We start from the raw sequence: 18,943 nt of genomic DNA on the forward strand, positions 1-18,943 counted from the left end.
TACACTGCTAAATGAACTTTACAGTGACTTCTTTTCATTGTGTCAAAGAGTCATTTCTGCACTGTTGTCCTATGAAAAGATATAAATAAATATTTGCAGAAATGTGAGGGGTGTACTCACTTTTGTGACATACTGTATATACATGTGTATATATATACACGTGTGTGTATATATATATATATGTATATATATATATATATATATATATGTATATATATATATGTATATATATATATATATATATATATATATATATATATATATATATATATATATATATATATATATATATATACACATACATGCATACAGTAATCAACATTTGATAAATCACTTTACTTAAATTTCAACTTCAAAAGTTGTCAACTAACTTATAATATATCAAGGTCCCAAGATATAATTAAAATGCATAAATAAACAAACAAAAAATTACTATGGACTAGATAACTAAATGCTTAGGTAATTATGAACAAATAAATATTATGCATAAATTAATAATATCTTTTTTTTTTGGTGAGACCCCTAGTAGGTCCTAGCCTCTGTTTGAGAACTATTGGTTTGATGTGAAAAGACTGTTTTCATATTTAATTGGTCCAATTCTTTTCCCACATTTGCTCACTCAAGTGACAAATACACAACTGTTATATAAATGTTATATACCTTGGCATCATTATGAGGATAAGATGCAGATGGTTTGCAATTGTACAGAGACAGAATATCTTCTAATGGTAAGTTGTTCTGTAAATGAGGACAAAGGTGAAACTTGGTTAAAAACCAAATGGAATTGCAACAAGTTTATTACCCTTATTATTAACCTTACCAGAAGCATTCCAGCAAAGGAAGAAAGAATCATTGCTTCTCTTTCCAAGCGATTGGGATACTGGCTAAAGTGTCCTAAACTGGCACTTCCTCTACAAGTACAGTTTATAGGCAAATGAGGCACAAATATTTGTAAAATCACTGCATACATACACCGTAAAATGGCTGTGGTTTAAAAAAAAAAAAATAAATAAAAAGATACATTAAAATCTGTAACTAGGCTAAAAATGTTTAACATACATACACACACACACACACACACATACATATATATATACATATATACATACATATATATATACATACATACATATATATATATATATATATATATATATATATATATATATATATATATATATATATATATATATATATATATATATATATATATATATATGCGGTGAATAACCATAAACTGTCGCTCCCAGAATTCCGTGTAAAGTTTTACTGTCTAATGCTTTTTTTGTTTTTTTCCATCAGTTGTGTACATTAAAGTTTTGTTACATCTACTTTGGATAAATAATTTATCATGCTGGTGTATAGTAGTTATGTAAATGAAAGCGAGCGTCTTCTCTATATTAGAATGTATTCTACTCACATGTCATTCTCAGCTGTATTACTTCCTTCATCTTTATTGAGCCTCCACAAAGCTACACTTATAGCCAGGTCATAATGAGCCTAAATTAATCAGACAGGTTTCATTTGGAACACATTTTGCAATACATTCATACTTGTTCTGTTATGACTTCTTATAATATAAAAAAGGTAAAAAAATAAAAAATTGGACAGTCCTAGTCATAGAGATTGAACTGTTCCTTTATAATGGATCACTTACCAAATCATCCATCATTGTAGAAGTGCTTTTCCCCTTTGGATCAAAACTATCTTCTCTGAATCGTCGTCCAATATATTCACCACTAAAAAGTGAAGACATATTTTTCTGTAGCTGTTACAAGCTTTAAACTTTATTTTGATGACAAGTCTTTTTTATGCTACTTACAGCAAGGTTTTAACATCCCTCTTAACTCGCTTGGCTTCCATATTTCTGACACCTATTACTAATGAGGTGTTTATTTAAATTCAGTCTGGAACAATAATTTAAATCCGCTTATAAAATGATTGTTGAGAATATGAAATGGACATTGCAAATAAAAACAAGTTTAACAAGTTCACCTTAGTGGTTAATCCTCTGCTGCGGCAACACTAAACACATGAAAAAAACGGCCAGCTCTGTTGCTTCCTATTAACAGGAAAAGAATATTTGACGGTATGAAACAGGCAAGTGTTAGGTCACCCAACACATCTAACCAAAGCATAACAAAAAAGCTCTAAAAACACTGAATACGTTTTAAAATAAACTTATGCTGTATATAAAAGACCACATTTTAATGTAATGCATCCGCTTGCACCTTGATGCCAAAACACGCTTCATCTCTACAAACAGAAAACCATCCTGTCTCGTGAAAACAAAATACAAATAGTTGTAGAGAAAGGAAACTTACCTAAAATTCTATCACAGATTCTGGCAGAATAAGATAACCACGCATGAGGTTCAGGCTGCTTTCAGACAGCATAAACTGGTAGAACAGACACTCCTACTTGATCTCAGAACTGTAGTCATCTCATGTGAACAGTCCTCTAAATTATTAATTCAGTCCTTCAATCACTTTAACGCTGTCGGTCAGTGTTTGGTTACATAACACACAGATACAACTGCCCAACAGCATGTATATGAATGCTGCTAGTAAAGGGTCTTGAACACAGCTGACTTTCATATGATCAGCAGGAATGTAACACAGAGTTACAAAGTAAAATCAATGTTAAACTACAAATAGAGTAGATTTTCTTTATTAAACACTGAAATAAATATGTAAAATTCAAACAATATTTCCTAAATACACAAAAAGGGAAAGCTGACATCCAATGCAATATTACCAGCTGCAGGTAAAATACTTTAAAAAGAAACTATTAAACATTTTCACTTCATAAAAAGACAAACTTAAAAAAAAAAACATGTAATGGGGAAAGGGGGATTCATCACTCCTAAATTAGCTTCTTCTTTTTCTTCTTTTTATCTTTGAACACTGGAGAGTTTAAGAATTGTGTATCTGTGTACTTGTCCCCACGCCTCATTTTGCTGCAAAAACAAATAAATAATAAAAATATTATTCTGCATTAAGGATGAAAAATGATCCTTTTGATATTGTTCTATTGAAGGACGACTCACCAGTTGATTTTTGGCTCTTTGTAGGTGACTGGTGTTGCTCGTCTTCGTGGTCTCCCTAAATCAGCATTAACTGTGTTTGTTAGACTCTTCATTACTCTTCCTTCCTCTGTTTGAGGAATAAAAAAGCACATATAATTATTATCAGAAAAACATTCAAATGAAAAATCAAGCTTAATAGTCAAAAGATTATGCATCTGTGTTAATACAGAAAATGTACAGTTCTGAAAACATCCCTTTTTATCCCCGTGCTCTTAATACATTGTGTTTTTAGTATTCATCACGTTTTCCTAAACTGGTATTACTCTAAACCTGACAGAAAATCAAAAGTACCACAGATTACAAGATGATACCCAAGCTCTGTTGGTGGCCATATAAGAGCACCCCATATCTTTTTTTAATTTCTTCATTATAGCTTGAGTTTATGAACCACATTTTTCATACTTTCACAGTATGAAGTAAACATATTCTCTAGCTTTGAAAAAATTGCTAAAATTTCCTAGACCTTCCCAGCAATACAGTTTTTCATGATAAGATTAGAATTGAATTGAATTGCAATCTAGGGAAGTAAACTACTGACATTAATATAACATATGATGTAAAATACTAGTGGCTCAAATATTTTTGTACAAATACGATTAAAAACTGTTGTGTTATGAACATTTAGCTTTTGCATTATTAGCTTTTGTATTATTGTGGGAGTGTATCTTACAGGACAGAACTCTTCTTTTTTGTTTTGGTTTATTTTTTGCAGCAGAAGACCTTGTCATATATTATTAAAATATTAAATGAATTTCAATAAAGAGCAGGCAAATAGAAATAGAATTTTGTTACATTAGGTAGTCTGTCATTTTTATTTGCAACACCTAATTTGAATTTAAATGTATTATCATTCTATGTAAACATGTTAAGTGACCACACTCTGTGAATATATTCACACAATGACTATAACTTAGCTGTTTAAATGCAACAAAATATATTGTCTGCATTCACTGAGAAAAATTAACAATAAAAATATTAATTTCCTAAAGAGGTGCGCTCATTTATGCACTGTATATATAAAATAATATCCAAATCATTTTAAGACTTGTAGGTTGTTGATTTGCTTTAAATCCGAACGTTACAATGCTGCAATTTCTTTAATTATTTCGCTTTTACGTAACATGTTAAAGCATACCAAAACTAAAAATTAACATTTGAGTAAAATTGTCCCCTTATTTGCTCTACATTCCTTGGTCTCGTTCAGTAACATGGAATGATTATTTTGTTCTTATGGCTTATTCTGGCTTTATCTTTATTATCTTTATCTGTCATTAGAGTACAGATATGGTGGTTTGAGTATGAATTAACTACTGCATTTGAAGAGCATTCTTCCAATCCAAGCAAGAGCAATTACATGATACTCAGATGAAGAGGTGCTGTTTGGTTTTTAACTATTATAACCAATGTGCTCAAGCACAGACTGACTGTTTTGGGGTGGACCTGAGCATGATTCTAGTGTTTGCATATGATCAAATAAACCAAACTAACAGAGAAAAGGTTGTGTTAGGTTTTGAAGCAAGTGTTCCAAACAAACCAGGTATGAAAGAACAAAAAACATCATATAAGAGTTACCTGGAAATTGGGTCTTTAAGCTTGAGTCCTGGTCTTCATAAATGTTGATAGTCTGAACTCTAGTCTGTGGTTGAGGGCTCTGAGCACAGCTTTCATCTGAGAGCATCGCACTGTAATCCCCAATGGCCTCCCAAGGAGGTCTCTCTTCTGTGAACTGAAGGTCCTCACTAAAACAGCCTGAAGTCATATTATATTTATCCATGGTAAATGGACTAGTGCTCTTTAGAGGTGAAACATCCATTTTACTAGAGAGATGATCTTGTTCAAAAATGGAAAACGCAGCATCAGTCATTTCTTCACTGGCCGTATTGTCAGACGATGAAGTTATATACATTTTCCTCCATCTGCTCTCAGGTTCCTGGTTTGTTTGATTCAGATTTATGTAAGGACCATCCATGTTGATATGGCCAGTCTGATCAACCTTGCCGACAGATGAAGGAGAGCTTATTTCAGGCATTTCTAAATGATGATTATCCAAGAGATCCTCCTCTGCGGCTAAGCAATGAGATTCCCATGGTGTTAGTAAAGTATTAGACAAAGGCCTGCATTCTGCTGCTCTCTGAAGACTAATCACATCTGGACTCCTGGTTGACACATTTTCATCTACATTCACAGGACATTTTTTTGGTTTCTTTATTAATGAATTTGATTTTTCTTTTGTTGGAACATTCCGATCTTTAATTCTATCTGCACCCTCTTTCCTAGGCTTCTTAACTTTACAAGGCACAGATGTAAATTCAGAGGTTTCCTCTACAAGACCGATTTGCAAATCTTGTGAACATTCTCTGTTGTAAGCTTTTTCCTTCGATCCGTCATGAGAAACAGGCTCTGGCTCCTTGTAATGTTTAGCAGTGACATCTAAACCAACATTTCGAGGTGATGTTTGGGTTTCTATTACATCTGGTGAACCTTCTGCTTTGCTGGAAACATCTAATATATTGCATTCTGTCAATACTGAATTCCTGTTGATTGCGTGACTTGTTTGTATCACATAAGTTCCTCGCTTTTTCTGTGTATTGTTCTTTTCAAACTGAGAAAGCGGGTGTGCTGGAGCTTTATTTGTGTGTTTTTTTACTTCACTGAGATGCTTATCAGTACCTGCATCCTCTGAGCACACAATACTGGCAGACTCCAGATTTTCATCAACGAACACTGAACTGTGATCCATCATAAGTGTTGAAGCTTTGGTCTTCCTGCTCTTCTCAGATCTTAACCCATCATGAACTATAAATGTTCTTCTTGGATTGTTGATGGCATTAGACTCTTTTACTTTGTTTTTTACAGCTTTATTGGAAACTTCAGAATTCTGAAGCTCAAGATCATTACCACAATCATTAAAAATATTACTAGGTGGATCTTTGGAGATTGTATACGTTTTCCTTAGATCTGGGTTAGGTTCTTTTGGTTTACACGTGCGCCTTTTAGAACGAGAGGTGACATGAGTTTTCCTGCGTGCAGATAGTGATTCTGTTTCCTGGCCGTTCTGAACAGTGGTAGAGCACTGTTGTGTCACAATGGTCATATCTTTTGGCATAGTTGATGAATAATCTGATGAAAATTGAATTGGTGAGTCTTCCACTCCAGATACACCATCACAACCTTTTCCAGATAGACACAAATTCTTCTTTATCGGACGTTCATCTGTAACTCTAGAGGTTCCTGCATTTGTTTCCACTATTAGAATTTCAGAAGGATTGTCACTCATGGTAATATCCATTCTGGAGTCATTTATGCCGTTTTGAAGCGCTAAATTGTCTTTCTTTTGGATGGAAGCATCACTATCAGTAGCTCCTTTGACCATAGCAGTATTCACTGGTTCAGACTCAACATTATTATGATGTTGTGGATGCAATGTTAGTCTATTTGGCACATGTTCAACCTTTTTCTCCATTTCAAAATTCAGACCTGAAAAAACAAACAGCAAATCAAGATCATTAAAATCACATGAAATTGTATTGTGTTAGCTGTAATCTAAAAGGTGCATAATATTGGTTTAAATAAATAAGGATGATATAATAATAAATCACCCAAAGTTAATTAAACTTGAACAAAAGGCCAATTTACACTGCACCACCACGCACTGACCAAAGTGAGCTAACACAGGATTACAATGTGTAATTTCTCAGACATTGCAAAACACAGCGAAACTATGTGAGCATGTTCCTCTGGTAAAAACAGGCACTACTAACCAAAGCCAACATTATTCTGACCTGATGAGGTCTCTGTTGCCCTTGGTCAGCATATGTCAGTACATGTCAATTATCTCTTAACTCTTTAACTATCAAATACCAAATGGATGACCATATTTTGACTGTTTTAAATAATCACTGTTAAAGTCTTTGACTGTTTTAAATAATGATTTACACTACACAGCATTGCTGGTTTACAAAAAAAAAAAAAAAAAAAACATGATCCTGTTGCACTTCATTTATCACTACACTTCATTTTGATTTTGTTGTTTAAAAAAAACAAACAAACAAAAAAAAACAAGAAAACATTAAATAAGAATCTGAAATATTTTATGGCATACTTCAAAAAATAAAGATGATTTAATAATCAGTTTTATTTTGAATATTTTTCAAAATAAATTGGTCTTACACTTTATATTTTTCAGATTTCATAGTAAATGTAAATGTACTTTCACCATAAACCGACATATAAACCATTTGTAGCATTTGATATTTTAAAAATTATGTGATGTGTTGAAAAAAATCCATTGAGTGTGTTAACTAGCAACATTAGGAGTTTTTCTTGGTGTGGCAGTTAAAGGGTTAAGAATAGCCAACAGTAATTTCTCATACCCTCACTGGTGTTGTCTTCAGTGTCAATACTGTCTGGAACCTTTACAAAAAAAAAAAAAAACATTATTCACAGCATTAATAACCAAATTAGAGTAACTGATAACATTGTGACTATTTAACAGCTAGCTATTTGCGAATCAACAAAGCTTGGCTGAAAGAATAATGGTAATAAGGACCATACGATTAAAGCAACAAGTCTCACATAACTAAACTATCAGAAAAATATATCGACTACTTACCTCATCATTACAAAAGATGTCAACTGCCTTTGACATCGAGTTCAGGGAAGAGTCATAAAACTCTTTTATAACAGCAAACTGGAAAAGCATATATTTTAATAAAATAAGTCAAATAAACATAAATAAATTAAATGGATCTTCATTAACTGGTCTGAAATAACTATGTCTTATGTTTTGATAGAGGTGTCAGCACAGATTATGCATAAGGCAAAATGTCAGCTGTAGCAAGAATAAATGGCATTTACCAGACCAGGACTTCACTCTCTCAGACTCACCAGTTGTTTGTTTTTATGACGCTGAAAAGCAAGATCAAAATGAGTTGCCTGTGCATCTTTCCTCAGCCTCACCACCTCTGCCTCCAGTTCTCTGCTCTTCTGCTTCTGAGCAACCAGAGCCAAGGCCAGAGCTTTGTTATTGCTTTTCAAAGAGAGCTTGAAGAATGACGAGGTATCTGACAGATAATAAACTCAAGTTACTGTCACGAATCAGATTAAACAGTTAAACTCAGTTAAACTAAAGAGCATGAACTACATCTGTTATCCAGACAGTTTGATCTGTTTAGCATTCACGTCCTTTCTTACTGTGTATTTTCGTCTTTATCTTGGCAGCGTAGACGGATGCCGTCTGTTTGCTCACTCTCGTGTTTTCCTTCTCTTTAGATCCCATTGTCAGCGTTGTGTCACTGAAAGCTGTAAAAAAAGAAACTGTCGTTATCAATAATAATCTCTATTTCGACTACTCGCCGTTAATAAGAAAATGTACAAACCTGGTTTTTGATTATATTTGCCTTTATACATGTTACAACACGTCTGTGCCGACAACAACTACTTAACGTAACATTAAATCAGTTTATACTTGTTTAAAACCAAACAATGCCGCGGACACTTCAAATTCTTTCTTCTCTTGTGATTAACAACGTTTTGAACAGAAATAAACCGTTAAGTACCGCCACCCACCGGACTAAACCTGTAACGCGCACCAGACAGTAAAGAGCCCAGAGAATGTCATGTTATCGCTAACATAAATTGTAGCAAAGTTTTATATCAAGAATCTATTCATGTATTATATACTAAAAGAATAATTATAGGTTTTAAAGAATGATGCCGATTGGAATTGGTAAAATGGCCTTGGAAATAAAACATGATCTAACGGTGGCTTTTATTTTGAAGTTTTTGGCCGGTCTTTATGTCAGTGGCTGAGTTCACAGCCCGCGCGCACATATTCCATCGAGCTTCCTCCTCAGCTGTCAAAGCCTCTGCACACCATTGCTCGAGGTAGCAATATCATATTTTTTTTTATTTAGGATTTTAGACAGGGCTTAATCTGAGATGGATGGCCAGCGCTGGTTACCACTGGAAGCAAACCCAGAGGTAGGAGTTTCTCCTCAAACTCACGGTGTTTCACCGTGAATTCAGTTTATTTCGTTCATCCGTTCGTTTTTTCATTGGCAGCTTTTAGCAGAAACGGTAAGCTGTACCTCATGTCTTTGACATCCTATTTTATATGACACTGTTTTGTGTTCTGTGTCTGCTTTTCAGGTTATGAACCAAGTGAGTAGATGTCTCGACTCTCTGGGTGTGTCTAGGATTCAAAACTTGTGCCAAATGAATGAATCAGGTTTATTAAAGCACGCTATGATAAAGCTAATGACATCCACTTTGATTTATTATGCTTATCAACACTAATACTGAGCTTAACATGTTTTTTGTAGCCTTATTGATTTTTTACTAAAGAAAAATATAATGTATCACACTATTGTATGATAAATGTTTCAATGGAAACGTTTCTGGATTGTGCAGGCCGTTGTGTCTATAAATGGCCATGATGTTCTAACTATTACTTCTCTTATGAAATAGGACTTTTATTTAATATGTATTTGTTGTGTTATACTTTTGTTAAGTTTTTACGGCAGCTTGGCTTGGTACCCACCTGGCAGTTTGGGGATGTGTACGGTTTGGAGCTTGAAGTTCTCAGTTTGGTGCCAAGGCCTGTGTGCGCTGTACTGTTACTCTTCCCTATAACAGAGAAGGTATAATTGCACTTTACACCCTCATAGACTTCATGTCAGCAAACAAGCTCTGTATTTATAGATGCTTCTTTGTAGATTATGGAGGTGCAGCTGAATCTGGTTGATGGTAGCATTAGCCAATTTTGCATGTTTATATTTTGCAAATTATATTACATTAAGAGACCACTAGAAATGTCTCAGATTTCATAGGTTTTATAGAGGTCTTGTAACATTTCTTTTAGAATTCAAATTTTAAAAAATTGTTTTAAAAGTACGATTGAAAAGTATTAAATCAATTTGTGACTGCTTATTAGGGTTATTCTACCAATTACGGATCACTATAAGATTCTGACGGTATGATAACCTTGGATAAAAATATCACAGTTTTACGATATTGTGATTACTGCTCTAAAATAAGTTCTTTTTAAATGTCTGTGTAAATAACAACTTGTTTACCCTTTAAACACAATATATTTTATTTTGAGAAACATTTTAAATATTTTGGACCAATAAACATCTCAGGCTAAATAATTCAAATGAATCACAAATTTCTGCTGTCGTCATTAGTTTCAAAAACAAATTTTTTTTTACAATTTAAAATGGCATCTTTGGAGATCTTTTCTGCTGGAGATACTGTTGTCCTAAAAACTAAAAAAATAAATAAATAAAAACCTTAACCTTAATTAAAAAAAAAAAAAAAACTAAATTAAAAAAATCATACACATCTCATAGGAACGGGATTGCATAAATTTTTGGAGAGGGAGTAGAATTTTTCCGTGGTAGGGGCAGCTGCCACGAAACCTGCCACAGCTAAGTGGGCCTGCCACAAATACCTGCCACTCTACCCGTCACCGCTAGCGGTAGCTGCCTCTAAACCTGCCACTGTTTTGTAAGCCTGCCACGGCACCCGCCACAGTTATACGCGCATGCCACGGTAACATGCGGCTGATACGGAACCCGCTACAGTTATACGGGTCTGCTATGGAACCCGCCACGGGTATACGGGGATACTATGAAACTTGTCAAGATAGTATGCGCAACCTCTTTTATATGCGCCTCCTACGGAACTCATCACGGTTATACGCACCTGCCAAGGAACCAGTCACGGTTAGTGGCCGCACTGTTATGCGTTTTTGGATTTATAGCCTACACTATGAGAAAAAATATATCTGTGTTGCCAGGAAAAGCCGGAATTATTATGGAATTTTAATATCCTGATTTAGGCCATGACAAATCATGTAAATAAGCTATTAAACGTTTTTTTTTTTTAAATTATGATTTTTTTTTTCTCAAGAGAAATATGAAAATGTTTTGTTCAGCCTTGTGTTGTGCTCAGCTCTGAATGATTTCTTATTATAATAAAGTATTTTAGAACACATGTATTTGTTTGTTTGTATCATGCATGCCTTAGGGCCTCCACAATAAAAAAGAAGTTTAAGCTTACAGCAAAAAACCTTTGAGTTAGGGATGAGGTTTAAGGACAAATGTAGCCTTAAAAGACATAATCCAATGTAAATGATCTCAAAGCGCAAATGGACGCATTTGTTTTGAGTCGTGCTCTGTAGTCTGTTTAAACCTTCAAATCTGGCTACCATTGGTATGTCTAGCAAATCAGTGTTGGCAAAAACAAGGACAAAAGACTTCGTAACTGTGGCAGGTGCCGTGGCAGGCTTACAAACAGTGGCAGGTAATTGTGGCAGGTGCATAAAACCATGGTGGGTGCCGTGACAGGCGCACTCAGCAGTGGCAGGTTTAGAGGCAGCTGCCCCTAGCGGTGACGGGTAAAGTGGCAGGTATTTGTGGCAGGCGCACTTGGCTGTGGCAGGTTTAGTGGCTGCTCACCCTGCCACAAAGAGATTTACTCTATCTCAAATTTTGGCGGTTTTAAAACCTTGACTTTTCCAAACTGCGGTATACATTAAAAACGGATATCATCCCATGCCTACTGATCACCCAAAAAGGAAAAATTACTCATCTTTAAGGGGTTGCAAACCTTTGCATTTTCTTCTTCTGTTGAACACCAATAAAGATAGCCAGTAATGAATAGCCATCGACATCCATAGTAGGAAAAAAGTCAATGGACGTCAATGGCCGCTGTTTTCCAACATTCTTTGAAAAATCTTCTTTTGTGTTCAGCAGAAAAAAAGAATCTAAAGCTGGTTTAGATAAAGTGAAGGGTGAGTAAATGATAGAATTAAAGTTTTTGATTGAACTAACACTTTAACTCTTCTGAAGTTAAAACAGTGAGATTATCATACCTGCCAACACTCCCGTTTTTCATAGGAGTCTCCCTTATTTCAGATCCATCTCCTGCCACCATCCCATGTTGTTACTCCTGTAAATTTTTATTTTATTTTTAATTTTGGTACAGTCTGTATCATCCCTTTGGTCACCAACTTTGGTATAATATCTGATCGCAATGACCGCAGAAACCCAGTCCATAGTACAGTTACTAACACCACATTACAGTTACCCCCCCCCCCCCCCCTTTTTTTTTTCTGAGACAAATGTTGGCATTTTTGGGTATTATGAGGTAAAGGTATAGTGTATAGTGTTTAAAAATAATATAAACCTGGATAAAAGTGTGGTATGTTTGTTATTTTGTGAAAAACATTACATTTGGAAGAAATGTCATCAGTAATTTTAATTAAAATGATCAAATCAATAACTATAAACTATAAATTCTGGTTTCCTCAATTTACAAAGAAATCTATGTACAGAAAGCATATTCAATGCAAGTAAAGCCTCAATTATTTCAAATGCCTTTTTATATATTTATGTAAAACCATTTGCAAGCTTATTCTTGTGTACTTGAAAGTTTAGTGAACAATGTAAGTTAGATTTTAACATGGCAAGGCATGTTGCAAAAACTGTACAAAAGACGTAACTTAACATTATTATTTAACAAATTTTCTGGAGCTGAAAATGAAGAAACACAGATTTCCTTATTACGTAACTGAAAGTCTTATAATGAAATCTTTGATTTGAAATTAATATATATGTTTTTTTCCTTAATGTAGTATGAAACCTTTAGACAGGAAGAAGAGGCAAAATTAAAGGACAAGGACAAGAGGTGTCCTCAGATGTGTACTTTATGAAACAAACCATCGGCAATGCTTGTGGAACAATAGGGCTCATTCATGCTGTGGCAAACAATCAAAAGCATCTGGAGTTTGGTGGGTATCTTTGCTGCTGCTTGTTTTTTTTTAGCATGTTTTCCCTGATTTAAAAAAAAGATAGCCACTCGTTGTGCTTTTAATATTCGTGTTTGCAATATGTTCATAAAGTTTTACTTTCTACAGAGCTCAATTCACCACTTAAGACCTTTTTACTCCAGTCTGCAAAGATGAGCCCAGAAGAAAAGGCAGCTTTCCTTGAAAAAGATGAGGTGATGAAATTAGGTATTTTAGTGCAACAGTGTGCAGGTAGTTGTTACACTTTTTTACTGAGGTTATCAGTAACCATATCTGACTGTAATCAGTAAACATTGAAAGCAGTTAACTGGATTAAGCTAAACTATCCTTGTTCTGATATTATTTCAGAGTATTCGAGTAACACATGAATCAAGTGCTCAGGAGGGACAAACAGAGGTTTGTATTTGCTAAATAAAGTGTGGTTGTTAGTAGGGATGATACAATATTGATTATAATATTCCACGATTCAGTATGCATATAGATGTTGTGGTTTTTCGGTTTTGTATTAATGTACAAATGTAATTTGCATTTCCCCCATTCCTTTTATTAGTCTCTGAACTGGCTCTGTGCATGTTATAACACATGTCAATGCTCTGAAACAAGGCTCCCCATGAGAACATGTCACATCAGTGAGCACTAAAGTAGTAGACGCTTTCACGTATAGTTAAAAGTGATGCGAGCCGCATGTCAGCATGCGATCTGAGATGTGCCTCATCTTAACAGCTAAATGAAAGTTACTTAATCCTTGCTTCTCAACAGTAAAACTCAGTTATGACCAATAATTATGTCCACCTATCCAACTTGACAAGCATTTAAATGGTTATGCCTTGGCATGGAAACATTCAGGAAATTGTGTTGTCTGTAACTTTCTCATTGTTCTGCATCTGCGCCGTGTCTTAAAGGGCACTTATTTTACCCTTTTTACAAGACGTAAGATAAGCCTTTGGTGTCTCCAGAATGTGTCTGTAAAGTTTCAGCTCAAAATGCCCATTTATTATGTAATTTAAAATCTGCCCATTTTGGTGTCTGAGGTCAATGTAGCTGTTCTTGTAGCCTGTGGCTTTAAATCCAAATGAGCTGCATCTCCCTGCTCACTGCTCTAACGTGCGTGTCTGCTTTTCATGCGTTATGTCAGATAAATAGCACAGTGACAGAGACAGACACGAATGAAGCAGAAATAAGGTCACTAGTCAAAAATACCAAGTAAGATTATTTGATGTGTTTGTGAAGGAGTTTATTCAAACTGCCGTTTGCAGTACACGCATACATATGCGTGTTTACTGACACCATGTGTATACATGTTATTATGGACACATAGCACCTGTCAGTCAATTTTCTGGCCAGGGAAAACCACACTCCTACGTCACGTTGGGGTGGGCCTCAAAATGGGAGGGATTTGAATACTATTTTAACATTGAAAACGTTTTTAAAAAGAGATTCTGTGTTTCTCTCACCCCAATTTGACTGTGGACACACTATACCTACACACAGGTCTGTCCAAAAGTAGATTTTCATCATAGGTGCCCTTTAAAGTAAAATCTTATTCCTGCCGTGTGTTTTTAATATTAATCAAACAACAAAATATTATGAAATCACTTTGCTCTGGACTCATGCGGTTAACCTTTTAGTTTAGACAATGAAGATTATAAACGGTATGCAATGTTATTTAATTTTATTTTTTAGTTAAGCTAACAGAAAATTAAGTTAAGGTAGATGAAAAACATGAAAAGCACTTTATTTTAGTATTATCTTTGCTATATTGTATTCATTTTGTAATGTATTTTGCTTGTAGAGATTTTTTTCTTTTTTTTTTTTTTTTTTTTTTTTTTTACTGAACATGTCATAAACCATGACTTAACCAAACAGATCAGCGAGAACTGTTTTGGTGCACCCTTAATTGTTCAAAGTCTTTAAAACAATAAGTAATTGCATACGTTTTGAAGTTTTTGCTGATGATGTTTTATATATACATATATACTTTCATAAATTATTGTTTACAAACTTAACTCTTGTATCAGAATGGGACATTTTGCATATAAATGTCTGGTATGTATGTATCTATTTAAAAGCTGCAGAGAAACCGAAATGATCAGTCTTTATTTTGTATAATTTTATTACTGCAAGACACAGCTTTTAGGAATTGGTTGCTATTTCAGTATCATAGAAAATGTTAAGCATGCTAATATATTTGCCTTTTTCACACTTATAGGCTCCAGGTTTAGACGAAAAGGTGGATTTGCATTTTATTGCCTTCGTAAATGTTGAGGGGCATTTATATGAACTGGGTAGGTAAATTTAAAGTTTATGTAAACAATTATTTGTAAATTGTTATATGACACACAGTGAAGCCTCATATTTAAAGATTTATTTGTAATATTTTTTCAGATGGTCGCAAACCTTTTCCAATTGTTCATGGGAAGACCACAGAGGACACATTTCTTGAGGTGAGGGGTTTCTTATAGGTATCCTTCTAGACAAGTTTGTGTGCATTGTTTAAGGTGTTCTGTGCATTTATCCACATTTTGTCTGATCTACAGGATTCTGCAGAGGTCTGCAAGAAGTTCATGGCCCGTGATCCTCAGGAGCTCCGCTTCACTGTGGTGGCTCTTTCTAAAGCATAACTGTCCTTATTATTTAAGAGAAAAACTGCCAATCATTCGGAAGTGCTGACTACTTTAAACGTTTAGCGTTTATACAGTATAAGTTCAGTTTTGACTTTGATTAAAGTTTGTTAAAAGTTTGACCACTACAACAAGGCAAATTTAAGGCAAAGAAAACAATTGCCTATTTCAAAAGATGTACACACTTAAGTACTACTACTAATAATAATTTTGTATTTGTCTGTTGACACTGCTTGAAACAATTGTTGATTTCTCCAAAATGATATAAAATGCATTCAGTGTTGAATATATAAACTCATTTTTGTTGTTCATTTCTGCCAAAAAAAAAGTCCATCAAAATATCCTGATTAATATAGACTTTACATATTTACAAGAAAGTATGCTCTTTTTAAAGCAGTGTTAAACCTCTACCAATGTGTCAATGTGTATGTTCTATTTTAAAATTACAGCTTTCTCAATATTTTAGCAACAAAAAAAAAATCCAGATGAGACTCAAATTCTAAAGAACAAATGCCCAGTGATTTCTTCTCATAGGGACCTTGTTGCTGTATGATGAATGACAGGTTCAGTCCCTAAATGCAAACAGTAAAAGTGTTAATATTTAGTTTTAAAATCTTTATTTTTTCCTTCTAAACCGATTTAAAATGTGATTTTAAAAGAAGCTCACATGACCAGTGATTCCAATAGTATTTGGATTCTGATTGCTTGGTTATACAGTTCAGTCAAATACGTCTGAATGATTGTTGTTTATGGGATATTCTGTATAAATTTTCACTTAAAAAATGTGACAGGGCCTGACTTTAACCTTGGCCCCCAAAAATCATACGAAAACAAGCATAAAATCATACAATTCAATGATGGAACGCATCCTTGATCACTGTCAACTTCTCCATCAAATGGTGTCACTAAGTCATAGCCTCAAAGGTGTTTGTTAAATTTAATGCAAATGTGACCGGACTGAGAAACATGGGGGCAATTGTAAAATAGTATTTATTTGTAGAATTTATTTATATTTTCAAACAATTGATAACAATTGACTTAACGTTTACTATTTCTGAAGTTTTTTTTTTTTTCTTTTTTTTTCTAAATAACAGTTTTTAGCATAGCAAAATTATTAAAGCTGTAGGTTCAATTGGGCTGAGGACAAGGACAATGATAGAGTTTGTACATTTGTAAAGTGTTTTTAAAAAAGAAAAAAAATCTGAGAACCGAATGAATGACATATTCCTTTACGGAACAACTCGCAGAAATCAACCATCTGTCCATTTTAGAAAATGTTGAGATGAAATATTTTTTAATCATTGTATTTATGTTTTTATTTCAGGGACAGATAATGTAGAATATCACATGTAGTTGCAGCAGAACGTTTTTTTTTTTTTTTTCTTGCGTCCATACAAAAATATTAAACCAAAACTGTCCTGTATTTAACAGTTTAGACCCGTCCCCCACTGCTTTATCAAGGTCTCAGAGGCATATTTTTCTTCTGTCCCTCAAGGAATTTGATTCTACCCTCAGCGCCTGAAGTGTAACCTGACGGCAGTTTAGGTGTGTATCCTGACGCACTAGGGGGCGTATAAAATACACAACTCTAAAGTTTCTCAGTACTTGGCAAAACAAGAGAGGATTTAAGTTTTTACTCTGCGTCCTTTGTGACTGTTATATTAGCCTTGCTCGCTGAATTTCGACAAAGTAATAGTTTTGATACTGGCATTCGAGCAAGAAAAAGTTGTAAACGAAGGCAGGTAGTCTTAAAAATACTGCCGCGTCGTGTCTCGACTGTACGCGCCTGTTTGCACTGTTGAGGTGGAGACGCGTTGACCGGTGATGGAGTGGCGACCGCTGTCTGCAGTGGGCTATGAGACCGTTTACTCAGAAGCGCAGAGATGGATTGAGGTATTTTTCTCACTATCACACCTGCTTTTAGTTAGATGAGGATTGGTCAGGGAATTGACACTTGATACCGCCAAACTATGAGAACCAAATACAATGTACAAGCACTGATTCGATTCATTATTATCTCATGCTCTATACCAAGACCTGTTGAGTTTGTGTTTAACATTGATAAGAATGTATATAAAAGGTGACAATTAGGCAATTCAGAATATTTAGTACACATCATATAAGTATATTATGTGCGATTTGTTTAGATAGAGGGTATGGATTTTTATTTACTTTAGCGAAATGCTTCATTTGTTGATTTCTTTGCTGTGGAAAATATGGAGTTATCTACAGTATTTGCATTTGTAACTGTTACACTGAACGATAGTACATTTTTGTATATTTCTCTAACTGCAGAACACAAAATATATTTCGAAGAACACTAAAAAACAACAGTAAATTAACAGTTTTCTGTATTTTGTGATTTTTTTTTTTTTTTTTTTTTTTTTTTTTTTTTTTTTTTTTTTTTTTTTAGCTCCCGTTTATTTAGGCTTTTGAATTGTATTATGGGACCTTGAGCTTTCTTCCAACAACTTTTAACCTTGAAAAGTAATGGTTTTGTTGTATATTAGAGAACAATACTGCCAGTACATTTTCTGTCATCTTACAACATTTTTCTCTATATTATTTCTTATTGGCATTTCTGTGTGGAGTTTGCATGTTCTCCCCGTGTTCACGTGGGTTTCCTCCGGGTGCTCCGGTTTCCCCCACAGTCCAAAGACATGCGGTGTAGGTGAATTGGGGTAAGCTAAAAAAAATTGTACGTAGTGTATGTGTGTGAATAGGTGTGTATAGGGATGTTTCCCAGTGATGGGTTGCAGCTGGAAGGGCGTCTGCTGCATGAAACATATGCTGGATAAGTTGGTGGTTCATTCCGCTGTGGCGACCCCTGATTAATAAGGGACTAAGCCGTAAAGAAATGAATGAATGAATTATTTCTTATACATTATATTATTTCAAACTACTAAAATATCAATAAAAGTCACTGTGAAACTGGAGAGTTGAATTTTCAACATTAAAAGTCGACAGAGCCGAGATCCAGATCCCATAATGCAATATGCTTATTGCACAGCTAGTGTTTTTCAGCCAATGATGAACTTCCGGTGGTAGCTTAATGTGACTATTTTCATTTTCATAAGGCTCCTTTTACAGCATTGATGTTGCAATGTAATTCAAATTTAATCAGTTAAATAGGCTTAAGTGTGGGTGACACATTAACCTCACAGCAAGAAGGTCGCTGGTTCAAGCCTTGGCTGGGTCAGTTAGCGTTTCTTTGAGGAGTTTGCATGTTCTCCCCGTGTTTGCGTGGGTTTCCTCCGGGTGCTCCGTTTTTCTTCACAAGTCCAAAGACATGCTGTATAGGTGAATTGGGTAGGCTAAATTGTCCGTAGTGTATGTGTATGGACGTTTCCCAGTGATGGGTTGCGGATGGAAGGGTATCCGCTGCGTAAATGAGCTGGATAAGTTGGCGGCTCATTCCGC

The 18,943-nt window shown here is 34.6% G+C and overlaps 4 protein-coding genes across 13 annotated transcripts in view; 2 read left to right on the forward strand and 2 right to left on the reverse strand.

Moving 5' to 3' along the window:
- The window catches only part of LOC130234793 (uncharacterized protein C2orf80-like), a 7,799-nt gene extending 5,166 nt beyond the window's left edge, over positions 1–2,633 (reverse strand). Inside the window, exons 1-6 of one of the 2 annotated variants that reach the window (XM_056465092.1) lie at positions 1,996–2,633; positions 1,823–1,907; positions 1,658–1,739; positions 1,421–1,500; positions 821–911; positions 661–738 (exon numbers count right to left, since the gene is read on the reverse strand). In XM_056465092.1, the coding sequence (XP_056321067.1) occupies positions 661–738; positions 821–911; positions 1,421–1,500; positions 1,658–1,739; positions 1,823–1,863 (372 nt within the window). In that variant the 5' untranslated portion in view covers positions 1,864–1,907; positions 1,996–2,633. Of the gene's footprint in view, positions 1–660; positions 739–820; positions 912–1,420; positions 1,501–1,657; positions 1,740–1,822 lie in introns of both variants that reach the window. The other variant, XM_056465091.1, reaches the window with a different exon arrangement.
- On the reverse strand, positions 2,629–8,643 carry sgo2 (shugoshin 2). Its single transcript, XM_056465090.1, has 8 exons — positions 8,467–8,643; positions 8,282–8,389; positions 7,976–8,151; positions 7,701–7,778; positions 7,462–7,501; positions 4,661–6,565; positions 3,050–3,155; positions 2,629–2,959 (listed from the first exon to the last, which is right to left on the reverse strand). The coding sequence occupies exons 1-8, from the start codon at positions 8,495–8,497 to the stop codon at positions 2,866–2,868; spliced, it is 2,538 nt and encodes an 845-aa protein (XP_056321065.1). The 5' UTR covers positions 8,498–8,643; the 3' UTR covers positions 2,629–2,865.
- A 257-nt stretch (positions 8,644–8,900) lies between these two features.
- On the forward strand, positions 8,901–15,834 carry uchl3 (ubiquitin carboxyl-terminal esterase L3 (ubiquitin thiolesterase)). The gene is given in 10 exon segments (XM_056465918.1): positions 8,901–9,070; positions 9,239–9,250; positions 9,601–9,729; positions 12,729–12,753; positions 12,756–12,884; positions 13,011–13,096; positions 13,251–13,298; positions 15,112–15,187; positions 15,288–15,346; positions 15,440–15,834. Coding segments are annotated over 10 exon segments (690 nt in total). The 5' UTR covers positions 8,901–9,028; the 3' UTR covers positions 15,524–15,834.
- Positions 15,835–17,266: 1,432 nt separating this feature from the next.
- The window catches only part of lmo7a (LIM domain 7a), an 81,932-nt gene continuing 80,255 nt past the window's right edge, over positions 17,267–18,943 (forward strand). For 5 of the 9 annotated variants that reach the window (XM_056465106.1, XM_056465103.1, XM_056465108.1 and 2 more), the window contains exon 1: positions 17,268–17,416. In XM_056465106.1, the coding sequence (XP_056321081.1) occupies positions 17,348–17,416 (69 nt within the window). In that variant the 5' untranslated portion in view covers positions 17,268–17,347. Of the gene's footprint in view, positions 17,417–18,943 lie in introns of all 9 variants that reach the window. The other 4 variants (XM_056465100.1, XM_056465101.1, XM_056465104.1 and 1 more) reach the window with 2 other exon arrangements.

The sequence above is a fragment of the Danio aesculapii genome, chromosome 9 (assembly GCF_903798145.1).
Source record: "Danio aesculapii chromosome 9, fDanAes4.1, whole genome shotgun sequence".
Taxonomy (NCBI): Eukaryota; Metazoa; Chordata; class Actinopteri; order Cypriniformes; family Danionidae; genus Danio; species Danio aesculapii.